Raw genomic sequence first — 23656 nt, 5'->3', positions numbered from 1 at the left:
ATATACATTATAGACTTAAAGTTTTCCAGCAAATTTAATTCTCAGAATAGAGAACGTCAATGTAAAGAAGAAACAGTTGCGAAGACGATGCGAATGACATTTTTTGCTGCACTTTTCACCACTGACTTCTCTTCTGCTGCCCAAACTGAGTTACAAACACCCATGTAGGTCGAATGGAAATTTAAAATGAACATGTGACTTTTTCCAGCCAATCAGATGAAAGTCTCCAGTATAAAATTCAGTGGTTTGGTTCTCTAAATACTTACAAACACCTCGACTCAAGGATCGTGTGCTTTACGAAGATGTCTCCACTCTGGATCGTGTTATTTCTTCAAATGTGTAAGTTTTACACGTGAGTTGATATCATTTAATACTGTATTTCATCAGTCACACTGGATCTGACTTGAACTGGTTTTCTAGTTCCAGCCCACGCTGAGGATTTTAACCGAACGTCGTTTGTCTTGGTGAAGTCTGGAGGACGTGTGACTCTGAACTGCACGTTTCGAGAAAAAGTCAGTAAAGAACTTATAGTTTGGTACAAGCAACAATTTGGTCAGATGCCTGAGGAAGTGGGGAAAACATCATCAGTGATAGACACCCAAACTTCACCTGAGTTCAGCTCAAGATTTAAAGTAGATGAAATCGTGAATGGAATTTCTTTAACAATTCTACAAACAAAGAAAACTGATGAAGGATTGTATTTCTGTGGATTGTTCAACTGGGGCAATTTTAGATTTTCTAATGGAACATTTGTAGCTGTGACAGGTAACACACACACACACACACACACACACACACACACACACACACACACACACACACACACACACACACACACACACACACACACACAGATATAATAAATATACATACAAAGTGTTTTTTAAAGTTAAATAAAGTTTTTTAAAGTTAAGAATGTAATTTTTGAGAAATCTTTATTATTTTTTTTTCATTGTATCTATACTTCCACAATGATATACAGCACTTCAGTTAGGAAAACAAAAAAGCATCTAAATTGTTCATTGTCTACTTTTATATTTGTTATATCATTTTACAGTATTTTTAGTTATAATTTAATGTGAATTTATTTGTGGTTCATGGAGTAAATTTAGAAATTTAGAAATAAAAGTGAAAATAAAAAGAAAGAAATAAAAATGTTTTAAAAATACATAATACTATTTAAATAGAAATTTATTTATTTATTTATTTATTTATTTATTTATTTATTTATTTTAAATAGAAATGCATTTCTAAATTAGTATTTTTTCTTAGTATTTTTTAAAATTTTTTTTCATTTTAAATTTTATTTCTAAATTTCTAAATTTTAAAACTGTATTTCTAAAACACTACATGTTATATCAACTACATGTTTTATACATATAAAAATTAAACTAGGTATTTATCATATATTTGGTATTCATCAGGTACCTTTAATATAACACTTTAATGTGTTAAAGACATTACAATCTTATGTGGTTTATATGGCAGATGACAGAGATGTAAAAGTGAGTGTGTGGCAGCGCGGCGTGTCGGACTCGGTTCCTGCAGGAGCCTCAGTGACTCTGCAGTGCTCGGTTCTCTCTGAGAGCAGAGCAGCAGAACTCCAAGTGCTCTGGTTCAGAGCTGCTCCACCACAATCCCATCCTCAAATCATTTACACTCATCACGACAGCAGCCGTCAGTGTGAGAGCGACTCTTCTACACACACCTGTGTGTACAACTTCTCCAAGAACATCGTCAGCCTCAATGATACTGGAACTTACTACTGCGCTGTGCTCCTGTGTGGGAAGATCGTCTTCGGGGACGGGACACGAATACAGATGGATGTGAAGACTCTCACTGAGCAACATTTCAGTAAGTATGTATCTGTAGATAGAATCTATTTGCTTGGTTGTAGATGTAAATAATTAAAATATCTCCATATTGGTCATTGTGATGTTTATTAACCTACAGAGGGTTCTGATGCTGTAGTGATCTGCATGGCTGTAGCGTTAACAGTGTGTGTGGTGGTGATTTTTGCTCAACTGATTTTAAAGTGTAAAAAACAAAAGAATGAAAAACACAGAGGTAAATCTTCATTTAATAGTATATAATATATTATATATAAATATTATATAATTTAAAATGTTTAGTCAGTCTAGATCCAGTCTAATAAGTCTCTTCCCTTTACAGTGAGACTTCCACGAGGTTTACTGAAGGAGGAAAGACACAATGAGGTAACGAACAAGACACAGTGCTTACACGGCATTAAGAGTTATCTAAAAACAAATACACATTAATAGTGTTATTTCCGAACCCTTTCTATTCGCTCCTGCAGGGCCGTGATGCCGAGGAGCTGAATTACGCTGCCCTGAATTTCACCAAGAGGAAAACTAAAAAAGGAAGAATAAAAAAAGGACAAAATCAAGACACGGTTTATTCTGAAGTGATAAAATTGCCTCGTAATTAGATTTTCTAAATTAATTGTAATTTTTCTAAATAAAAGATGTCAGTCTGTTCATTGTCATTGTTTAAGCATGTTAATGCCATATCATTGTTAATGCATTGTAATCATTAATATTAATCATAACAGTGTGTAGTAATTAATATTAGTAATTATATTTAAATCATTGTATGTAACATTCAGATAATTATAATAAGTTTCTTGCTCTCCATAAACATGATATAATAGAAAATACAAAAATGTATCGTCTGTTGTACACATTGGAGTGCAACTATATATGACATGTGACTATATAAAGTATAAACACCCAATAAAGTGTATATAAACTACACAACAGATTAAACCTTAAGAACATGCTATAAATATGCAGTTTGTTTATTAAAAAAATTGCTTCAGAAAACTGAGACGGGCCGACAAACAAAACAAACCTGTAGCCAATGAGCAGAAAGGGGCGTGTCTTGTCTATATGAGGCGGAGAGAGTGTTCAGTGTGCATGTGTGACATTAGCCGAAAGCGATTGAAACATTGACATGGCGGACACCTGCCGTTACCTCTGCCTCGGGTTCTAGGTGTTGAACGTTGTCTTCCACGTGAAACGGACCTAAACCTTTCATGGTCAACACACAGTACTACAAAAACACATTTGTATTACCATAGTACTACAATATTACTACAATATACTTATACAATATTACTACAAAATTACTACAATACAATATTATTGAGTTCATTTACTGATAAAAAATATCCCCCTGCCAACTGCCCCAGCAGTTTCCACCATAATAGTTGCCTGGGTTACGTGTGTTATGTGTGGGCTATGGTTATTATGGTTGTGGGCTGGGTTATGTGTGGGCGGAGCTATCAAAACAGGGGTGACACCCATTTGGGTTGGGGGCGTTTGTTTTGGTGATTTCAAATGACAACATTGGCTTTGAAAACATCGTGCAACCCACCTTTATGTCTAGATAGAGTATTTTTTTTTTACTAGACAGTCAAGTGGAAAAGCTGTCTCAGTAGCAGTGATGATGAGGAAATGTGTAAAAGCGTGAATAAGACAGAAAAAAAACAAAAGGCTGTTTTGTTGTCCCTTCCACATAGCTACTGATTAAATGGAGTTAAATTTTAATTTGTATATCAAAATGTACAAGCAGTGGGGCACGGTGGCTTAGTGGTTAGCACGTTCGCCTCACACCTCCAGGGTTGGGGGTTCGATTCCCGCCACCTCCTTGTGTGTGTGGAGTTTGCATGTTCTCCCCATGACATGTACAAGCTTTACAGAAATACTATGTAAAATGTATATTATACATTTTGGATATAATTTTTTTTATTTATATTTAATAAGCAAGCCCGAGCTCTGCAGCGGCAAAGAAAAGCACCTAGAGACGTCATGAGGTAGAAACTTTGAGAGGAACCAGATTCTAACGACCGGAGAGTTTGATTATAAATCATTTCCCTTTTTTAACTGTATAGTATAGAGTCAAAGGGTTAAGTTTACTAACACGAACTAGAACATTAAAGACGTTTCTGAATTCAGTTTAGTTTTAATTAAAAGCGTGTCTAAGGTCAGCACATCTATCTGAACTTGTTCCTAGTTTTAGTGCACTTTTCATCACTGACTTCTGCTGGCCAATGTGTGAGTTACAAACACACATGTAGGTGTAATGGAAATTTAAAGTGAACATGTGACTTGCTCCAGCCAATCAGATGAAAGTCTTCAGTATAAAATTCAGTGGTTTGGCTCTCTAATACTTTCAAACATCTTGACCTAAGGATCATGTGGTTTATGATGTCTCCACTCTGGATTATTGTTTTATCTCTTAACACAATATGTAAGTCTACATTTTTTTAAAAAATATTTAAAATGCTAAAATGTCTACATATTTCTTTTATTGCACCAGATCTGACTTGGATTGGTTTTTTAGTTCCAGCCCACGCTGAGGATTTTAACCGATTATCGTTTGTCTCGGTGAAGTCTGGACAAGGTGTGACTCTGAACTGCAGGTTTCAAGATACGCACAATAAGGAACTTGTGGCTTGGTACAAACAAACCTTTGGAGAGATGCCTCAGGAAGTGGGGAAAATTATAGCAAATAGAGGCATACAAATTTCCCCGAAGTTCGACTCCTTAAGGTTTAAAGTAGAGAAAATCATCAATGGGACTTCTTTATCGATTGTACAAATGAAGAAACGTGATGAAGGACTGTATCTCTGTGGAGCATACACATGGGGCAAATTTTATTTTTCCAGTGGAACTTTTATAGCTGTAACAGGTAATCACACCCATACACACACACACACACACACACACACACACACACACACACACACACACACACACACACACACCACACACCACACACCACACACACACACACACACACACACACACACACACACACACACACACACACACACACACACACACACACACACACACACACACACACACACACACACACACACACACACACACACACACACGGGTTTATATACTGAATACATATAATCCAGGAAACACCTGCAATAATGCAATAATTATTTGCCATAATTGATTAATAAAAACAGTATTCGGTATTAATGTTAGTAAAGCTTGGAAACTTTTTACCACATATACTTTATTCCTTTTACTCCGTCCTACAAGACATACATCAAGAATATCAACAAAAATGTTTAAAATATAAAATATATATTTTATATTACTCTCCTATGCATCAACTGACATTTTATTATTATTTACCAATTATTTAATATTTTTTAAAATTTGCATTAAATTGAATTTTATTGATAATATTTTTAAGTCTGAGCTACAATTTCTCATTATACCTTTTTTTGTGTTTTTTTTGTTTTATCTTAACCTATTTATTTTAACTATTAAACTATTGTACTATTATTAATTATTATCCATTATATATATATACATAAACACCAGTGGAGACATGCAAAAAAAGCTGGTCAGCAATTATAGGAAGCGTTTGATTGCTGTAATAGACGATAAAGGATTTTCTACTGACTATTGAGAAGGGTGTGAATAATTTTGGAAATGCCACTTTTTGTTCAAATGTAAATAAAAGATGAGTAATATTTTTTTCCACAATGATGCCTATTGTACATTGTCTTATTATCTTCTGGGAGATGCCTCAAGAAAACACTTGCTGGTTGAATAAAAGTACGTAGCTTTAAGTCAGAATTTGCCCTGGGGTATTGACTGTATATATATATATGGTGTTTTTTGCCTCACTTAAAAAAAAATCTGTAAAGAATGCAATTAATGTGGTACATTATATATGTAGAAAATATGTGTATATTTACGCACTCACCAGGGAAGAAAAATGAAGATGTAAAAGTGAGTGTGTGGCAACGCGGCGTGTCGGACTCGGTTCCTGCAGGAGCCTCAGTGACTCTGCAGTGCTCGGTTCTCTCTGAGAGGAGAGCAGCAGAACTCCAAGTGCTCTGGTTCAGAGCTGCTCCACCACAATCCCATCCTCAAATCATTTACACTCATCACAACAGCAGCCATCAGTGTGAGAGCGACTCTTCTACACACACCTGTGTGTACAACTTCTCCAAGAACATCCTCAGCCTCAATGATACTGGAACTTACTATTGCGCTGTGCTCCTGTGTGGGAAGATCATCTTCGGGAACGGGACATCAGTACAGATGGGTAAGAACACATTCATTGTATGTAACTGTAGTTCGTATCTGTTTGCTTGTAAATATTTAAAATATCTCCACGGTTCTACACAGAGCACATATTCATCATTGTGATGTTTATATACAGTATCTACAGAGGGATCTGATGCTGTAGTGATCTGCCTTGCTGTAGCGTTAACAGTGTGTGTGGTGGTGATTTTTGCTCAACTGATTTTAAAGCGTAAAACACAAAAGATGGAAAAACACAGAGGTAAATCTTCCTTTAATAGTATATAATATGTTATATATAAATATTATATAATATAAAATGTTTAGTCAGTCTAGATCCAGTCTAATAAGTCTCTTCCCTTTACAGTGAGACTTCCACGAGGTTTACTGAAGGAGGAAAGACACAATGAGGTAACGAACGTGACACAGTGCTTACACGGCATTAAGAGTTATCTAAAAACAAATACACATTAATAGTGTTTTTTCCGAACCCTTTCTATTCGCTCCTGCAGGGCCGTGATGCCGTGGAGCTGAATTACGCTGCCCTGAGTTTCACCGAGAGGAAAACTAAAAAAGGAAGAATAAAAAAAGGACAAAATCAAGACACGGTTTATTCTGAAGTGATTAAATTGTAATTAGATTTTCTATAATTGTAATTTTTCTAAATAAAAGATGTCAGTCTGTTCATCGTCACTGTTTACGCATGTTAATGCCATATAAGTGTTAATGCATTGTAATCATTAATGTTAATAATAAGAGTGTGTAGTAATTAATCTTAATAATTATATTTAAATCAATGGTTTTTTTTCCATATGTAACATTCAGATAATTCTGATCAAGTTTCTTGCTCTCCGTAAGCAGGATATAATAGAAAATACAAAAATGTATTGTCTCTATGTAACTCGTACACATTGGAGTGCAACTATACATGACACGTGACTATATAAAGCATAAACACACAATAAATTGTATATAAACTACACAACAGAGTAAACCTCAAGAACATGCTATAAATATAGTTTGACAGTTGAAGACGTACTTATTCATGAACCACTTCAACTAGCACTTTCTTCCCTGATTGTCGTATGTGAGTACACACACACACACACACACACACACACACACACACACACACACACACACACACACACACACACACACACACAGACACACACACACAATTGAACAGTGTTTTAGACTCATGGTATCTTAAGTATGTAACCTAGTGAACCAGAGTTAATGTATTCGATATTAGAGACTTGAGGACTTTTGTACGTCGCTCTGGACTCTGCCCAATGCTGTAAATGTAAATGTAATCTAAATGTAAATGTGCATTTTGCAGAAGGTTCAGCGTAGAAGAATAAAAACAAAAGGCTGTTGATGAAAACCAATAACAGGATATTGTACTCATAATTTCCTTATGCTGTGTACAAGCCAGATTTCCACACGTGTTCAAGTAACAAGTTAGAAGACATCTCAGATACACAATGTAAGTCCATGTGCTTACAAACTGCATTCACCAAACAAGGGGATATTTACATGAATGGCATCCTTATGCTTTATTTACCTCCTTTATCCAGCTGGGCATTTGAGAGTTAAGGGCCTTGCTCTCAAAACGGAGCCTAAAACAGAGACTTGTGGGACACCATACCTTTTTTCCATTCTGAAGAATTTCTGTGCATGCTAACAAGCTGGTTATGGTTTTAAGTAACATCAGGTACTGGTTTAGACTGGATTAAACTACCACTTGGTTTACGTCACTGTCTAAAGTGACCATATATCATGAATCATAATTTATTATGAGATCCAAGTCTAAAAGGTCGAAATAAACCATTTACTGTACACTAAGGCCCATTAAGGACATACTGACTAGTAACAAATTATCTATAAATATCTGATGAACTGCTAGAAATCATGGGAAATATATTTAAAATGATAATCTCAAAAATGAACTATATGCAGTTAAACAAACTCATTTTTAATCTGCAAGTAATACTCCGGGATTAAGAGTAAAAGTGCCTCAGCACACCAGAACGCTCAGAATGGGTTATATTGCTTCAGGAGATTAGCAAGATACACTCAAGCCAAACCATTTAAATATCATGAGCAGGACTTTAATAAAGATCTTACTTCGGACTTAGGATACCATCAACCTAAATCTCTGTTCATGTTTTTTTTTAACACATAACACAGGGAAAATAAGTGCTAGTTTAAGTGTTTCAGGAAGAGGTAGGTCTTCACCCATTGTTTGAAGACAGCCAGTGACTCGGCTGTTTGGACATCTAGAGGAAGTTCATTTCACCACCTCCGTAGAAGAGAAGAGTCTTTCTGTATACCTACATCTTATCCTGAGAGATGGTGGGACCAGTAGAGCAGTGCTGGTAGCTCTGAGGGAGCGAGGTGCAGTTTGAGGAGTGATGAGGGCTTTACGTTAAGAGGGAACTGGTACATTTTTGGCTTTGTAGGCAATCATCAGTGTATTTAATCTGAGGCTTGCAGCTACTGGAGTACAGTGAAAGGAGTACAGCAGTGGGGTAGTGTGTAAGAACTTAGGCAGATTGAAAACAAGCTGTGTAGCTGCATTTTAGATCATTGCAGAGGATGTTCATACAGTAGGTAGACCTGCCAGAAAGAGCTGCAGAAGTCCAGTCTTGAAATGACAAGAGACGAAACAAGTACCTGAGCAGCCTGTGTGGATAAAAATGGCCAAATCCTTCTAATGTTGTAGAGAAGGAACCGACATGACGGTGTCACATTAGCAATATGCGAGGAAAAGGACAGATGATTGTCCAGGGTTATTCCAAGGTTGCGAGTCGTGACTGAAGGTGAGATCAGATTCTTTTGTAGGGATACTGCAAGATCCTAACATTTTTAAACTACAGAAAACAAAGAGGTGAAACAATAACATGACATGAGCCAATCCAGAGCGTATTAAAGCATGTACAAGACCTTCAGTCTACCATCATGTAGTGTTGGGATACGTCTTGTTTGGCCTCAAATGATAAGTAGTTTTATACATGCTAGAAAGAAACCAGTGCCTTGCGATGGGTTGGCACTCCGTCCAGGGTGTATCCTGCCTCGATGCCCGATGACGCCTGAGATAGGCACAGGCTCCCCGTGACCCGAGGTAGTTCGGATAAAGCGGTAGAAAATGAGTGAGAGTGAGAGAAAGGAACCAAATTATTAATGATCATCAAGATCTAGACCAAGACTACTTTTGGGACATATAAATAGACCTCTTAGGACATCGTCACGGACAGAGGCCTTATGTGTCATTTTCCCCCCTTCCTCCATATATTGTATTACAAAAACATTGAGTTTTAACCCTCACATATTTTAGGATGCAAGAACAATTATGAAATATGACATAACTGAACTGATGTTGGTTAATGCATTAGTTTTGCTAATCACTGGAATAAACTAAGACTTTTTAGCTAACGTATGCTACGATGGCAAAAACGTCCAAAGAATCAAGATTGTCAAACTAATCTTGTTAACATATCTAACGTTAGTCATATTGTTCCTCTAGGTAGAAAGTTAATGCTAGCTAACTAGCAACAGCAACTAATATTAGCTTGCTATATTGTTTAAAATCATTTTAATAACATTATCTTGCTAGCATATATGCTATGATATTTGCATGTATGTTATATTATAGTAATTATCGTGCTAATTAATCGGTGTAGACACTCAAGAGAGTTTTGCATGTAAGGTAATAATAATAATAATCATGGAACAATGGCTGACCTAAAACACACACACTTTATTGTTTTAGGTGTCCAAATAATCTGTTGGATGAGTTGAAGTAGTTTAAGTTCAGGGCAATAATAGCTGTAATGAATGAACATTTCTAAATGAAATGTAAAAATTAAAAAAAAAAAAAAAAAAAATTCTATTCAATTCTATTTTAGCAGCATTTTAATTCAGTCTAAGCATTTTTTTTATAATACAGAGTATGTTGTTGTTTATGAGTAATATAAATACCTTTAATGTTTGCTTCTTAATGGTTTCTAGTTAAAGGTTAAATGTAAAATTAATTCTCTGAACCACTTCTACCTTTCATGCTGACGTCTGGTGGTCAAACTGTGTACAGTACCAAACCTCTGAACATGACGGTGGGATGGACATTTGAGCTGAACTCATGATCTGTAGCAGCCAATGAGGTAAAGATCTTCAACAGAGTACACATGTTCTCTTGTCAAACAGCTCACTTCAAGCATCATGTTGTCTGACAGGATATCTCCAGTCTCAAGTCTTCTATTTTCTCTTTTTATGACACGTAAGTCCCACAAGCTTACAGTAGTTATACAACTTCTAGTCCTCTGGACTTCAATCCATGTCTCCTTTCATCTAACTTTGTGATTTCTTTTCTAGTTTCAGCTAAAACTGTGGATTTTGGTAAAACATCATTAGTCTTGGTGAAGACTGGAGAACATGTTACTCTTAACTGCACTTTTCTGGACAGCAGTAGATCAGATTATATTGTTTGGTACAAACAAAGATTTGGAGAAATACCTCAGGAAGTCGAAGAACGCCTTTTGCATACGGATGTTAAAATGTCTCCTCAGTTCAACAGCTCAAGGGTGACAATTGAGAAGATTAATAATGGGATTTCTTTGACAATACGACACGCAAAAAAAGAGGATGAAGGACTTTACTTCTGTGGACTAGCTAACTGGGAGAAAGTTCGAATTTTCAATGGGACACTCTTGACTGTAACAGGTAATAATTCAAATCTGTAAATATATTGATTTATTGTTATTGTGAATGAAAATAGCCATGAACTGAAAAATGCTATTCCAAAAGTTAACTGTTTAGTCTAATTCTGATTGGTCAGAAAGTGCTGATTAAAAAAAAATCTCATGATAATGTGCTCGTTTTAAGACAAAAGATTCTGCTTTAACATCCTACGCGTGGACGTGCCATGTAACCAGGCTAGAAACGAGTAGAAACGAATAGTGTCGGAACTTTAACATTTAAATTCAAATAACATTTTGTCACACACAGTATAACATAATGTCACAAACTACAAATAAGAATGATATAGAAATAGACATTTCATATATAAAATGGGAAAAAAATGAAATGAAAATATATGAACGCAGATCAGCGGCAGAACATAATGATCTATTATGAATGTGTGTAATAAACACAAAGCTATAACTTTAGATTTTCCAGCACTGAAAAGTTTTCAGGATGGAGGACATTAAGTTTTGCAGTTTTCTGATAACACGGCATTCAAAAATAGTTTTTATATTGTCTAATTGATGTGAAGAGAACTGATCTGAATATAAGTGATTTGTTTAATGATAAAATAAAGATATGAACAGAAAAATACAAAATTTAATTATTGGCATAATTGCTGTGGAATAAGAAGAATAAACATATAAAGACATGCCGTTATAGACAAATAAGCGTAACAGTATCACGGCATCGCCATCACACCGTCCATCGTTGATTACTTTCCTACAAACGCACATGATTAAGGGTTTGCTTCTAAACACTGTCTATATCACACTGACCAGGTACTGAAGATGTAAACGTGAGGGTGTTTCAACACAGCACGTGGGACTCGGTTCCTGCAGGAGCCTCAGTGACTCTGCAGTGCTCGGTTCTCTCTGAGAGCAGAGCAGCAGAACTCCAAGTGCTCTGGTTCAGAGCTGCTCCACCACAATCCCATCCTCAAATCATTTACACTCATCCCAACAGCAGCCATCAGTTTGAGAGCGGCTCTTCTACACGCACCTGTGTGTACAACTTCTCCAAGAACATCCTCAGCCTCAATGATACTGGAACTTACTACTGCGCTGTGCTCCTGTGTGGGAAGATCATCTTCGGGAACGGGACACAAATACAGATGGGTAAGAACACATTCAGTCACCATCTCTCATTATCCTAAATAATTTTTATTTTATTCTGAATAATATTTTGTTCCATGACAGAATCTGTGGATTCTGTAGTGATCTGCCTCACAGTAGCTTTAGCAGTGTGTGTGGTTGTGATCTTTGTTCAAGCCGTGTTCGCCTGTAAAAAGAGAAGCTGTAAGTCTGCTGATTAATTCTGTAATATACACCATATTACACCCAAATATGTGTTATTCCATCCGGCTAAATCATCGTGGCAATACATAAGAGAATACACATGTTTTTTAAAATATATTGTTTCAATGAATGAAACACAAGAAAATCAGAATGTGAACTAATACACTTCGGATTACTCACGTAAACTTCACGCAATGTTTTTTTCCTCTACAGTGAGACTTCAACAAGGTTCCATCATAGAAAACATCCCAAATCAAGTAACGTATCTGAACTTTTTTCCCTGTTTTTCTCGTGTCCATGTTCACTACTGAACGTCTTCCTCGTGTCTCACGCCACAGTGGTGTTAATATGAAGCTCATATGAAAGTAAACACTCGGGACTTTTAGAATTTGTCGTGTCTCATCACTATTTTTGTTTTTTATCTATAACATTAGAGATGATATATTCATCGAAAAGTATTTTTCTCCACACAGATGTTTGTATCTTCAGAGTAAATGTTGATATCGAACCCATTTCTGTTCTCTGAGAAGCTCCGAGCGTTTGTTCATCTTAAAAGCAGCTCAGATTTCTCTTCAACACTAAAATTCAGTGTAAGATTCTCAACAGAGGGAAAAACACACGTCTAAAACACACTGAAAGAACGACAGAGTCCTGATTCACTTTAGATCGGACTCACAGACACAACATCAGACTCACAGACACAACATCAGACGCTTCAATAAAAACATCCCGTAAAAGTCGACCGTCTGAACTCCAGTGGGCTGGAAAAAGGACTAGATACACTAGATACATTATGTCTGTAGACTACTGTTATTATTTTAAAATCTCTGCTTTTACATCCCCACAGATCGACGGCGCTATGGATCTGAATTACGCTGCCTTACATTTCAAGCAAAGAAAAATGAAAAGAAAGAGAAGAAAGAAAGATTCACCTGAAGACTGCACATATTCTGAAGTGCTAAGATCGTCAGCTACGTAGATCACATCGTTAATATTTCAGATCGTGTTTTCTCTTTTAGATTGTTGTCAGTAACGGATCGTAGAGAATGGTGAATATTTTTAAATATTTAATATTGTTGAAAATATTTTTTTGTTACTTTATGGAAAGTGTCGTTGTGTCATAACGAGGTTAGCGGTCAATTGTTATTAAAATAGAAATGATACGAGTTCGACAAAAATGCCGATCAATACATCAGAAATGATATTAAATTAGATTTTTTTTCCTTCTTTGTCTCCGAAATGATCGTTTTTTTCTCTCTCATGCTCTTTCATGAATACTAGTGTCTCATGTTATGTTCTTTTCTTTGTAGCTAGAAATAGAAGCAGCCTGTGGTTTGAGGCTGAGGGCAGATCAAGATCTTACAGAAGAATGAGGCGAGGTCGAGATGAAAAGCCTATAGACACACATCGTTCAGGCTCATACAGAACACTAGCGAACTAGCCTGACGTGTTGAGTCGTAGCAGTCAACCTGCAGCTGAAACACAGCTGAGAAGGTTGCAGGGTTATAAAAATCTAAATTCGTATTTGAGTCTTAACTTTGTTGATCTTAACTTACCATTTTATGATGGAAGAAAATCATGTTATCAAGACCAAAATCGTTTAAACAACCATTTTAAACATTTAATCCAGCAACCTAACAATATAATGTAATCACTACTAGTACTGGTTAACTAACCAGGGTCACGCAACGATCTAACAAGAAAATGAAGAATATATATTGTGATATAATTGAACTAAGTGCTTTATCTGTCTGTTTTTTTTTTTAAATCATTTTGCTAATGATGTTTGGTAAATTCATCACCTTAAGCCTTTACGTTCATCCTCAACGAAGTTCCTTGCTTCCTTTTAATCATAAATACAGGCTATGAACAAGACGTTCATTAATCAGTCACTAATCATCTCATCAAAAGCTCGACAGGAAGATGCTGAAGCACAGGAACAGAGCCGACATGACAATGGTCATCTCACAGCTAGAAATAACAGCGTCAACATTATTATTCAGTATTTTCTGAATTCATGAACGTTATCTAAAACACCAGGTTCCAATCTCGTCGCTCTCAGTACTACTGTAGGCCTGAGTACCGCTCTACAATTCCCTGTCTGTCTTATTACCCAGATTATCCTGACTATCACTATTTCTGATTGGAATTTAAAGCTTATTGACATAAAATAACTCCAGTGACACAATTACAGTGGTTTGGATGTCGGCTATAAAACCGAATTATTGCTGCGTGTGAACATGAATTCTGCATCTCTCAGGTAAACATCTGTGTGACTCAGATGGTTTCAGGTTTCTGTTTGCACTACTGACTTCTGGTGGTTGTAGGAGGTCACACAGCACTTCGGTGGAAATTTCAGATGAACTTGTGACGTAAAAGCTAGGGAGGTTATATAGGGTATAGAGTTTCAAGTGTTTAATGCTTTTGGCATGCAGACATTTGAAGCTTTCACTGTTTTTCATGAACATGGCTCTGGTCTGGATTTTAATTGTCTTTCTTTGCAAAATGTGTAAGTAAACTTTTTTCTATTTAAACAGATTAATTTTCTTTGTTACATACATTTTTTTTTTTTACCAACCTGATTGTTTTGTTGTTTTTTTCTGGATGTACCATCTTAACATCTTAACATTTTCTTTATTTTTCTTTATTTTTTTCACAAGTATTTATTTGGAAAAAAAAAAAAAAAAAAATATATATATATATATATATATATATATATATATATATATATATATATATATATATATATATATATATATACACAATAGTTATTTATTTAAGTTAATTTCTTCTAATTTTTAGGTATTATTTATTTATTTTTTCTTAAATATCTTAAAATATTAATTCATTTCTGTAACATTTTGGCTCAATATCAAGAACATGCTTTTGTAAATGTTTTCGTCCCAAATAATATTTATATACATATATTTTGAAGACTCATCACAATCTGTAGATTTTGATGAACCGGTCTCACTCATCTCTGCTGATCTTGGCCATGCTGTGACTCTTCATTGCACAATGGGAGTAAAGTCCAATATGGATCTTATATTGTGGTACAAGCAAAAACCGGGGCGGATCCCTCAGGGGATCGGGATGATCGGAGTGGCAATAGGGGAGATAATTTTACCAGCGTTCAATGAGACTGTTTATCAACTCACCAAAACTGGAAACATAACTTCTTTGAATATTCTACATGTTACTAAAGACGATGAAGCGATGTACATCTGTGGAGCTTCTCGAGTGAATGTTATTGAGTTTTCCAGTGGAATCTTTTTATCTGTTAGAGGTAAATCAAATCACTCAACAGTTTTTGTTACTTTACATACATTAACATTGTATTATTTGTTATTGCTCTATATTATGCATTTCTGGTTAGATGCTAACTGCACATGTACCTTGCACAATGACAATAAAGTTGAATCTAATCTAATATTACAATGTTTACGGTGTAACCAGTACTAATCTGATTTGTTTTTACTATACAGATAAACCACATCTGGGCATCTCGGTGTGGCAGCGCGGCGTGTCAGACTCGGTTCCTGCAGGAGCCTCAGTGACTCTGCAGTGCTCGGTTCTCTCTGAGAGCAAAGCAGCAGAACTCCAAGTGCTCTGGTTCAGAGCTGCTCCACCACAATCCCATCCTCAAATCATTTACACTCATCACAACAGCAGCCATCAGTGTGAGATCGACTCTTCACACACCTGTGTGTACAACTTCTCCAAGAACATCCTCAGCCTCAATGATACTGGAACTTACTACTGCGCTGTGCTCCTGTGTGGGAAGATCATCTTCGGGAACGGGACACAAATACAGATGGGTAAGAAGTTTGAGGATTTGTAAAAAGTTGTAATCCCGCTGTGGAATTCACACATGCAGTTTTTTTAGTCTGGTTGATTTGGTTTGTTTTACCTCCTCAGTGTGATTCTTTAAACGGGTGAGAAATTCAAATTTGTTTTTAACCTATTTATTTAATTAGGTATAAAATAAACCAATTATTAAACACATTTCTAGCTTTTAGCAGAAATTTCAACCTTGTAAATTGTGTTCTATTGGCAGATTTTGTATTTTTTAATTTTTCACATTTTTTAAAGTGAAAGAATCTCAATAATATAAAATATAATAATAATCTAAAAATAAGTGAAAAATCTTATTTATTAATTACTTTTAAACAATAGACTTTAACATCGACAACAAATTCACATTGGGATTTTAGTCAAAAAACTACTGCTGAATTTGAATTTTTAAAAAAATTTTTTTTTATTAATTTTGTTAAATTAAAATTATTTATTAATAACAGAGACACAACCCGGTCTGGATTTCAATGTATGTATTTGTCTTCCACAATATGCTTGATAGAAAAGCATCATTAGCATTTATTACATTGTAAATTTTTGAAATTGAAAATTAATATAAATTTAAAAAAAATAAAAAAATATATAGAAATGAAATTAAGTTGTTTATCGTATGACCATGTACACACGTGTGCATTTTTAATTGGTTATTTATTTTTTTATTAATGAATTCATTAATTATCTTATCTTATCTTATCTTATCTTATCTTATCTTATCTTATTTATTTATTTATTTATTTATTTATTTATTTATTTATTTATTTACACACAGCGCAGTCGGTAAATTCTCTACTGATGGTTCTGGCAACAACTTTGGGAGTGTGTGGAGTTCTGATCGCTGCTCAAACCGTTTTCATATGCAGAAAGACGCTTTATAAAAGCCGCAGTGGTAAGAAATGATATGTTCATTAAGATTGTAGAAAATTTTTAAATTTGGCAAATACATTTTAAATAAATAAAAAAAAATATACATTACGGTTTGAATATTATATTGTTTGAAATGGAATATTTAAAAAAAATTCTCTGAAATCTCTAAAAAAAATCTATTTTTAGCCTTCATCTTTTTGTATTAATGTTTCAAATAGACATTTACACACACACACACACACACACACACACACACACACACACACACACACACACACACACACACACACACACACACATATACACGCGCGTGCGCGCACACACACACACGCGAACACACATACACACACACACACACGCGCGAACACATACACACACACTCACACACACACACACACACACACACACACACACACACACACACACACACACACACACACACACACACACACACGCGAACACGCATACACACACACACGCGCGCGCGAGCACACACACACACGCACGCACACACACACACGCACACACACACACACACACACACACACACACACACACACACACACATATACACGCGCGTGCGCGCACACACACACACGCGAACACACATACACACACACACACACGCGCGAACACATACACACACACTCACACACACACACACACACACACACACACACACACACACACACACACACACACACACACACACACACGCGAACACGCATACACACACACACACGCGCGCGCGAGCACACACACACACGCACGCACACACACACACGCACACACACACACACACACACACACACACACACACACACACACACACACACACACACACACACACACACACACAAACACACACACACAGGTTAAATCACTACAGCTAATAATAAACTGTATTCAGAATACCTAAATATTTTCCCCTCTTTTATGTTTAGAGAGACTTCGTCAAGGTACCAAGATAGAAAGAGCAACTGATCTGGTACATCTTATATCTTATATCTTGTCTTTTATGGAAAATAGTCAAGAGATGGTGTGATGAAGTTACTGTTACCATTACCCCATGTTGATTATTTTCCTATAACATCCTGATCTGAAGTGTTTTCCAACTACAGCATGTGCCAATCGTTAACAAACTGGGACATGTTCACCTTCGTTCCCACAGGGCCATGACGTGGACTACACAACTCTACATTTTAATAAGAAGACCAAAAGCGAGAAGAGAAAGCGTGAAGAACCTGAAAACATCCTGTACTCTGAAGTCAGAAATCTCAGCCACTAAATAACTCAGAAGTTCTCAAATTTAAATAAAGCTAACTAAATCCATTCTGGGTGACATCTCTACAGAAGGTTCAGAAGGACTACAAAAATGACACTAAAGAAACAGGCAGAATGTCAAGAACATTTATGAGAAACTCTCCTGTTCTTGTAACTCGTTACCTGTGCCAAGATGTTGAGGTGAGAAGAATCAGAATGTAATATGACCTACGACGGGATCATCATCATCATGCAGCAAAACCTTTGTGTCTCATACATTCAATAAGATCTCAGAAAACCAGGAACTTTAAGGATCCCAATAAATAAACACGAAGATACGGGAAAATCACCACAATGCCATGTGTGAAGAGTTTTAAAAGTGATTTAATTTCATATTTTATTTTAATGTGGTTTGAACCGAATGAAAAAATGAGCAACTTTTAATTATTTCTGCCTATTTTTTGTAACTGTTTATAAATCTTCACATGATTCAGTTTTGATGAGGGTGCCGTTCATTTTGGCTGATCCATTCCGGATCGAGTTTATTTCAGTAATCGAATCGTTTCCCTGTTCTCTCATGTACACTTTGCTTCTGAAGATTTAAGAGCAACTGCTCTGTAATTAAATACAGAAAAGCTCCATTATTTTGTGCTCTGCTACATCACAGCTCCAAGGTTCTGGTTTAATCCTGAACTTGTCTTACTGTCTGTGTGGAGTTGCTCATCTTCGACTTGCCCTGTTCCCGCCTCCACCTCTATGACATCATCACTAGTCTCTTATTTAAAGAGGAAGAAGGGAAGCAAGGTGGGAGGTGGTAGAAGTGGTCTGTTTGTAGTAGTGTGAAGGTTTCGGTTCTGTTTCCTCGACTCTGAGCTTGGGTTCCCCTTTGAACTTTTTTTTTTCACTGTATGTTTATTCATTCATTCACTCGTTTTCTACCGCTGATCCGAACTTCTAGGGTCACGGGGAGCCTGGGCCTATCTCAGGCGTCATCGGGCATCGAGGCAGGATACACCCTGGATGGAGTGCCAACCCATCACAGGGCACACACACACACACACACACACACACACACACACACACACACACACACACACACACACACACACACACACACACACTCATTCACTCACACACTACAGAGAATTTTCCAGAGATGCCAATCAACCTACCATGCATGTCTTTGGACCGGGCGAGGAAACCGGAGGCGGAGGCGGAAATCGAACCTCAACCTTGGAGGTGTGAGGTGAACGTGCTAACCACTAAGCCACCGTGCCCCCCCCACTGTGTGTTTACTCTTTGTATATATTGATCACTGTACATACTGTTCACTGGCACAGTGTGTGTGTGTGTGTTGTGTGTGTGTGTGTGTGTGTGGCTGCCCTTTTCTTTAGGAATGGGTTCTTTTTTCTCCTGTTTAGTGTAAAGAGTTAGGTTTTTTTCACAGTGTCTTTTGAGATGAACAAAGGAATCTTCTTGGGCCAATTAAGATCTTAAAAGAGGATTTTAGGCTTTAATCTAAATAATCTTAGTCGTTAATTTTCAATGTTGTCATATCTTGTATTGAATTCTCAAATATCCGTTCATACTTTTTATCCCCCTCTTTCAGTTTCTTCTATTATCTTAGATAAATACATGTAGGTATATTACAAACTCCTACCTTACTATATATTTACAGCATTTTGTAGACACCCTTATTCAAGGCAACCTAAATGTTATCCCTCTTTTTTTTTTTAATACAACCGAGCCATTGAGTGCTCACCTCTACAAAGGTGTGACAAAGTGCAGTGCCATAAACTGGGTATAAATATCCTACCTGGCAGGTGGAGGATTCCGGGAAACTGGGTTCTATGCTGAGATTGAGCACCTCTGGTGCCCTCTGCTGGCTGCCAACAGTGTAGCATGTCCTCTCAAATTGTTAGGATGAAGTTACTTTACATGCTGTAGTCATGCTTGACTGATTTTTTTTTTTTGGGGGGGGGGGGGGGGGGTGGGGGTGTACAATGACCCTGGGATACGTAACATTGGATTTCATCACTGATCTTTCAGCGTTATTAGTAAACCCCATCATTATGGTGGTGGTAGATCATATTAATGAGGTTGTGTTCCACCACATATTGTGTCAGTTTGGTCTTCCAGAAGACATGCTCTTGGATCCTGGTACCTACATCAGTTCATAACTTTGAAGGTCTTTATGCAGCAGTGTAAGTGTCAAACCCAATGGGCAGGTGGAGAGACCGAACATAGAATACAAGTGGCATCTCTTTAGATTATGTAGGAGCTCATACATGGGATTAGTGTATGTTTTTCTAGAGTTTATCAGACCTCATGTCCTTTTTAATGTTATATGGAGTTCTATCTACCTCTGTTTCCATGAATCCTGGCCTGTGATGAGGTTCAAGTTCCAGCAGTGGATGAATGGTTGTAACAGTGTAGGGACGACATGTGAGAACGATCAACCCAAAAGCTCCAAATGCAATATATAGAGTTTAGAAATGAGAAACAAACAAGCAAGAATAAGTGACCCCTATAATGACCCCTGTGACCTTTGGGAGAAAAAAGACACAAATAAAGAGATGAGTTTGTGAAGGTAATACCCTTAATACATTTACAGCATTTATCAGACACCCTTATTCAGGGTGACTTACAACTGAGAGGGTTAAGGGCCTTGCTCAGGGGCCCAGCAGTGGCAGCTTTGTGGACCTGGGGTTCGAACCCATGACCTTCCAATCAGTAGTCCAACACCTTAACCACTTAGCTAGCACATTCCACAATTCATCTCCCAAACACCAGCTCTTATTGTTATTAAAGTATCTCATGCTTCTTCTTGGTGCACTTTACTGTCAGGTCCTACAATAATCAACGGCCATGTCAAATCCTGATACTCAAATACATTACACACTTTGTTGGCCCAAATGTTTATTTCTCTTTACAGAAGATTTAATTCAGATTAAAATAGCAGCTGCATTGAGATATACAATAGGAAAAGACTTTAAACCACATTTTAATCAAACCACATTTTCCATTCTGGCCTTTTTGATATATCTTTCTGTTTCACACCCCAAGACAAATGCAGGAAATTATGGGGGTTGGTGTAGGTGTAGGAGACAATTGTGTGCTTGTTTAATACATCATTTATTTTTAGAGCCAAGCTCATTCTGGGGTGGGATCAGTACAGACCGCCTTTAGTGTACATATCAGTTCAAACCGCGCTTGAAGGGCATTTCTACTCTGATGAGAAATGAGATACAGACACTGTAGTATTTCTATATAATATAAAAAAAAATGCTTTCTGGTTTCTGGGTTTTTGTACTGATCTTCAACACCATGTGTAAGTAACATCTACAATTTTCATCATATTTTATTTATTTACATTCTGTTAGATTTTTTTTAATGTATTTTTATTTAATATGTTCTTTATTCAATTATTTATTTATTTATTTATTTATTTATTTACTTATTTATTTATTTATTTTAATCTATAGAGTTTACATTTTTAGCAGCTCTAATATTATTTTTTTTAAAGGCACTAGACTTTTTTTTTTTTGTAGGTTATATCGGGTGACTTTTACAACCAAACGTTATGAAACATCTTATAAATATATTCGTATCATTATTAAATGCATTGATTAATCACTTAAATTCATTTTGATGAGTTTGATCCGAACTCAGTAAAATGAAAGCAAAACGGTCTACAATAATATGGAGCGAATACTTATAAAATAAAGGAATTAAAAAATTTCTAGCTTCAAAAATTAGGCAAATTATTATCGTACAAATGTAAATGATCAGGCTTGAATTTGAGTAGTTTGATTAGGTTCATAAAAAAGTATTTGGTGTGCAATTTATTTAAAAGTAAAAGTGCTATAACTTTTAAATTGTTTTTGATTAATATTATTTGAATTGTTTTCTTTACCTAATTTTTGCATTTGTTTTTCTAGATACAGTCCAACCTGGTACACATTTGGTTAACCCTCCAAAAGCACAATCCTCCAAAGGGCCAAACGTTTATCAGCATGATGCAAAGCTCAGTGTGAATATCGGAGACACGGCTACTCTACAGTGTTGTCTTTTAGGAATAGGAACAGAAAATGGAGAAATTATCTGGTTTAAGCAACAAAACGAAAAACAGCCTCAGGTTATCTTCAGATTCTTTAACACTGCCAGAGAAAAGTTTTACAAAGAATTCCAAAATTCTCGTTTTCAAATGAAAAAATTATCAAACTGCTTCAATTTGACCATTTTAAACACCACCCTGTGTGATGAAGCCACATATTACTGTGCGCTCGTGTCTACTGATGGAACTCGTTTACAAATGAAAGGTAGGATTTCTACTGAAACGAATGATGGGACTGATTAAATGCTGTAACGTTTTATTCTTCATCGACATTCTCAACATTCTTCAACGATATTCAGGTTTAGTTTTTAGTGACGTGTCGTGATAAACATTTCTAGGTGAGCGTGTTAACGCTGAAACATCTAAAGCAGCTCTGTGTGATCATTCAGTGGAGTGTGAACCAACACCGCAAGAAAACAACACTAACAAGGACACACGACACGACACAGGTAAGACGTATAATTAATTTTTCATTAATTTATCTTAAATTCTTAATGAATAATGTTAGTTTCTATTTGACAGTGATCGGTTTGGGATCGACTTTGGGTTTGTGCGCAGTTCTAATTTTCTGTCTAGCTTATTTCATACTGAGGAGAAGAAAACTCGATAAAAGTAAGTGTTTTTGTTGCCAGATAATAATTACATCAATTCAGATGAATTAAAATGTTAAAATGACTAAATAAGTATAAAAAATGTTTCAATATTAATAGCAAAACCTTCTGTAGGAGATCCTTCAGGAAGGACGCAGGTACGTTTGCAAGAAAATATAATATCTATTTTACATAATCGTATCCTGTTTAATTGTTTCATTGATTGATTTTATCTAGATATAACAAAGTTTGTTTTAGTCATACAGGAGTTTTCCTACACATAGGTGTTCTTGTCTTATCTATATCATTAATCTGCTGCTGGTAATTTACTGATATTTAATAATAATATAATGTCTACAGTCTTTATGCTCAGCTTCATGCGAAATTTAACGGATTTTTTTCGACATTTTCTAGGAATCTGACAGTGAAACTCTGACGTATACAACTGTACATTTTACCAAAAGGAAAGACGATATTTAACTACGTTATTTAACTACCTGCAAACAAATAAAAATAAAAAATGTAATAATTGTTAACCGAATTTCAAATTTTTTGTTTTTAGTTAAAAATGTGCACTCGGATTGAAATACAATATTTATACGGATAAAATTTCAATACTTGAAAAAAAAGTGAGATCAGGTGTAACAAGTGCTAAATTAAATAACTCATGAATCAAAACAAAATTACCACAAGAAAGCAGCGACGACTCATTCAAAATGTTACAAAAGACCCCACGATAACATCCAAAGAACTGCAGGCCTCACTTGCCTCGGTTAAGGTCAGGGTTCATGACTCTACCATAATAAAGAGACTGGGCAGAAATGGCCTGCATGGCAGAGTACC

At 36.1% G+C, this 23656-nt stretch overlaps 5 protein-coding genes across 9 annotated transcripts; all 5 read left to right on the top strand.

Annotated features, from left to right (window-relative positions):
- The first annotated feature begins 277 nt into the window (after window positions 1-277).
- On the top strand, window positions 278-2772 carry LOC113645964. The gene is made up of 6 exons (XM_027151939.2): window positions 278-339; window positions 421-765; window positions 1489-1854; window positions 1954-2067; window positions 2173-2216; window positions 2318-2772. Exons 1-6 carry the CDS (start codon window positions 303-305, stop codon window positions 2447-2449), a joined length of 1038 nt encoding a protein of 345 aa, XP_027007740.2. The 5' UTR covers window positions 278-302; the 3' UTR covers window positions 2450-2772.
- A 1270-nt stretch (window positions 2773-4042) lies between these two features.
- Window positions 4043-6770, top strand: LOC113645965. Its single transcript, XM_027151940.2, has 6 exons — window positions 4043-4272; window positions 4366-4713; window positions 5764-6105; window positions 6223-6345; window positions 6451-6494; window positions 6596-6770. Exons 1-6 carry the CDS (start codon window positions 4218-4220, stop codon window positions 6716-6718), a joined length of 1035 nt encoding a protein of 344 aa, XP_027007741.1. The 5' UTR covers window positions 4043-4217; the 3' UTR covers window positions 6719-6770.
- Window positions 6771-10235: 3465 nt separating this feature from the next.
- On the top strand, window positions 10236-13350 carry LOC113645967. Of its 2 annotated transcripts, XM_027151943.2 has the most exons (6): window positions 10236-10362; window positions 10458-10805; window positions 11609-11944; window positions 12026-12124; window positions 12338-12381; window positions 12972-13350. In XM_027151943.2, the coding sequence occupies exons 1-6, from the start codon at window positions 10305-10307 to the stop codon at window positions 13101-13103; spliced, it is 1017 nt and encodes a 338-aa protein (XP_027007744.2). In that variant the 5' UTR covers window positions 10236-10304; the 3' UTR covers window positions 13104-13350. The 2 variants fall into 2 exon arrangements, with proteins under 2 accessions (XP_027007744.2, XP_027007745.2); XM_027151944.2 differs by lacking the exon at window positions 12026-12124.
- A 142-nt stretch (window positions 13351-13492) lies between these two features.
- On the top strand, window positions 13493-18745 carry LOC113645963. Of its 2 annotated transcripts, XM_027151938.2 has the most exons (6): window positions 13493-14633; window positions 15060-15410; window positions 15610-15942; window positions 16749-16865; window positions 17788-17831; window positions 18015-18745. In XM_027151938.2, exons 1-6 carry the CDS (start codon window positions 14543-14545, stop codon window positions 18129-18131), a joined length of 1053 nt encoding a protein of 350 aa, XP_027007739.2. In that variant the 5' UTR covers window positions 13493-14542; the 3' UTR covers window positions 18132-18745. The 2 variants fall into 2 exon arrangements, with proteins under 2 accessions (XP_027007739.2, XP_047658084.1); XM_047802128.1 differs by lacking the exon at window positions 18015-18745 and having other exon boundaries at window positions 16754-16865; window positions 17788-17816.
- A 1396-nt stretch (window positions 18746-20141) lies between these two features.
- On the top strand, window positions 20142-23349 carry LOC113645978. 3 transcript variants are annotated; one of them, XM_047802170.1, is made up of 6 exons: window positions 20142-21437; window positions 22054-22428; window positions 22562-22672; window positions 22746-22835; window positions 22934-22971; window positions 23228-23349. In XM_047802170.1, exons 1-6 carry the CDS (start codon window positions 21392-21394, stop codon window positions 23291-23293), a joined length of 726 nt encoding a protein of 241 aa, XP_047658126.1. In that variant the 5' UTR covers window positions 20142-21391; the 3' UTR covers window positions 23294-23349. The 3 variants fall into 3 exon arrangements, with proteins under 3 accessions (XP_047658126.1, XP_027007764.2, XP_027007762.2); XM_027151963.2 differs by having other exon boundaries at window positions 20144-21437; window positions 22048-22428; window positions 22949-22971; XM_027151961.2 differs by having other exon boundaries at window positions 20804-21437; window positions 22048-22428.
- Window positions 23350-23656: the final 307 nt, after the last annotated feature.

This window comes from Tachysurus fulvidraco, chromosome 17 (genome assembly GCF_022655615.1).
Source record: "Tachysurus fulvidraco isolate hzauxx_2018 chromosome 17, HZAU_PFXX_2.0, whole genome shotgun sequence".
NCBI classification, from domain to species: domain Eukaryota; kingdom Metazoa; phylum Chordata; class Actinopteri; order Siluriformes; family Bagridae; genus Tachysurus; species Tachysurus fulvidraco.
The sequence above is the reverse complement of the archived record's forward strand: the minus strand, read 5'-3'. Positions and strand labels throughout refer to the sequence as shown.

Bases quoted from the DNA above. Each gene is read 5' to 3' on its own strand.
- LOC113645964 (XM_027151939.2), top strand. From the start codon at position 303: ATGTCTCCACTCTGGATCGTGTTATTTCTTCAAATGT. The intron at 766-1,488 runs GTAACACACACA...TTTATATGGCAG, and splicing joins AACATTTGTAGCTGTGACAG to ATGACAGAGATGTAAAAGTG. The intron at 2,217-2,317 runs GTAACGAACAAG...TCGCTCCTGCAG, and splicing joins AGGAGGAAAGACACAATGAG to GGCCGTGATGCCGAGGAGCT.
- LOC113645965 (XM_027151940.2), top strand. From the start codon at position 4,218: ATGTGGTTTATGATGTCTCCACTCTGGATTATTGTTTTATCTCTTAAC. The intron at 4,714-5,763 runs GTAATCACACCC...CGCACTCACCAG, and splicing joins AACTTTTATAGCTGTAACAG to GGAAGAAAAATGAAGATGTA. The intron at 6,106-6,222 runs GTAAGAACACAT...GTTTATATACAG, and splicing joins CGGGACATCAGTACAGATGG to TATCTACAGAGGGATCTGAT.
- LOC113645967 (XM_027151943.2), top strand. From the start codon at position 10,305: ATGTTGTCTGACAGGATATCTCCAGTCTCAAGTCTTCTATTTTCTCTT. The intron at 10,363-10,457 runs GTAAGTCCCACA...TTTCTTTTCTAG, and splicing joins ATTTTCTCTTTTTATGACAC to TTTCAGCTAAAACTGTGGAT. The intron at 12,382-12,971 runs GTAACGTATCTG...ACATCCCCACAG, and splicing joins TAGAAAACATCCCAAATCAA to ATCGACGGCGCTATGGATCT.
- LOC113645963 (XM_027151938.2), top strand. From the start codon at position 14,543: ATGCTTTTGGCATGCAGACATTTGAAGCTTTCACTGTTTTTCATGAAC. The intron at 15,411-15,609 runs GTAAATCAAATC...TTTACTATACAG, and splicing joins AATCTTTTTATCTGTTAGAG to ATAAACCACATCTGGGCATC. The intron at 15,943-16,748 runs GTAAGAAGTTTG...ATTTACACACAG, and splicing joins CGGGACACAAATACAGATGG to CGCAGTCGGTAAATTCTCTA.
- LOC113645978 (XM_027151961.2), top strand. From the start codon at position 21,392: ATGCTTTCTGGTTTCTGGGTTTTTGTACTGATCTTCAACACCATGT. The intron at 21,438-22,047 runs GTAAGTAACATC...TTGTTTTTCTAG, and splicing joins ACTGATCTTCAACACCATGT to ATACAGTCCAACCTGGTACA. The intron at 22,972-23,227 runs GTACGTTTGCAA...GACATTTTCTAG, and splicing joins ATCCTTCAGGAAGGACGCAG to GAATCTGACAGTGAAACTCT.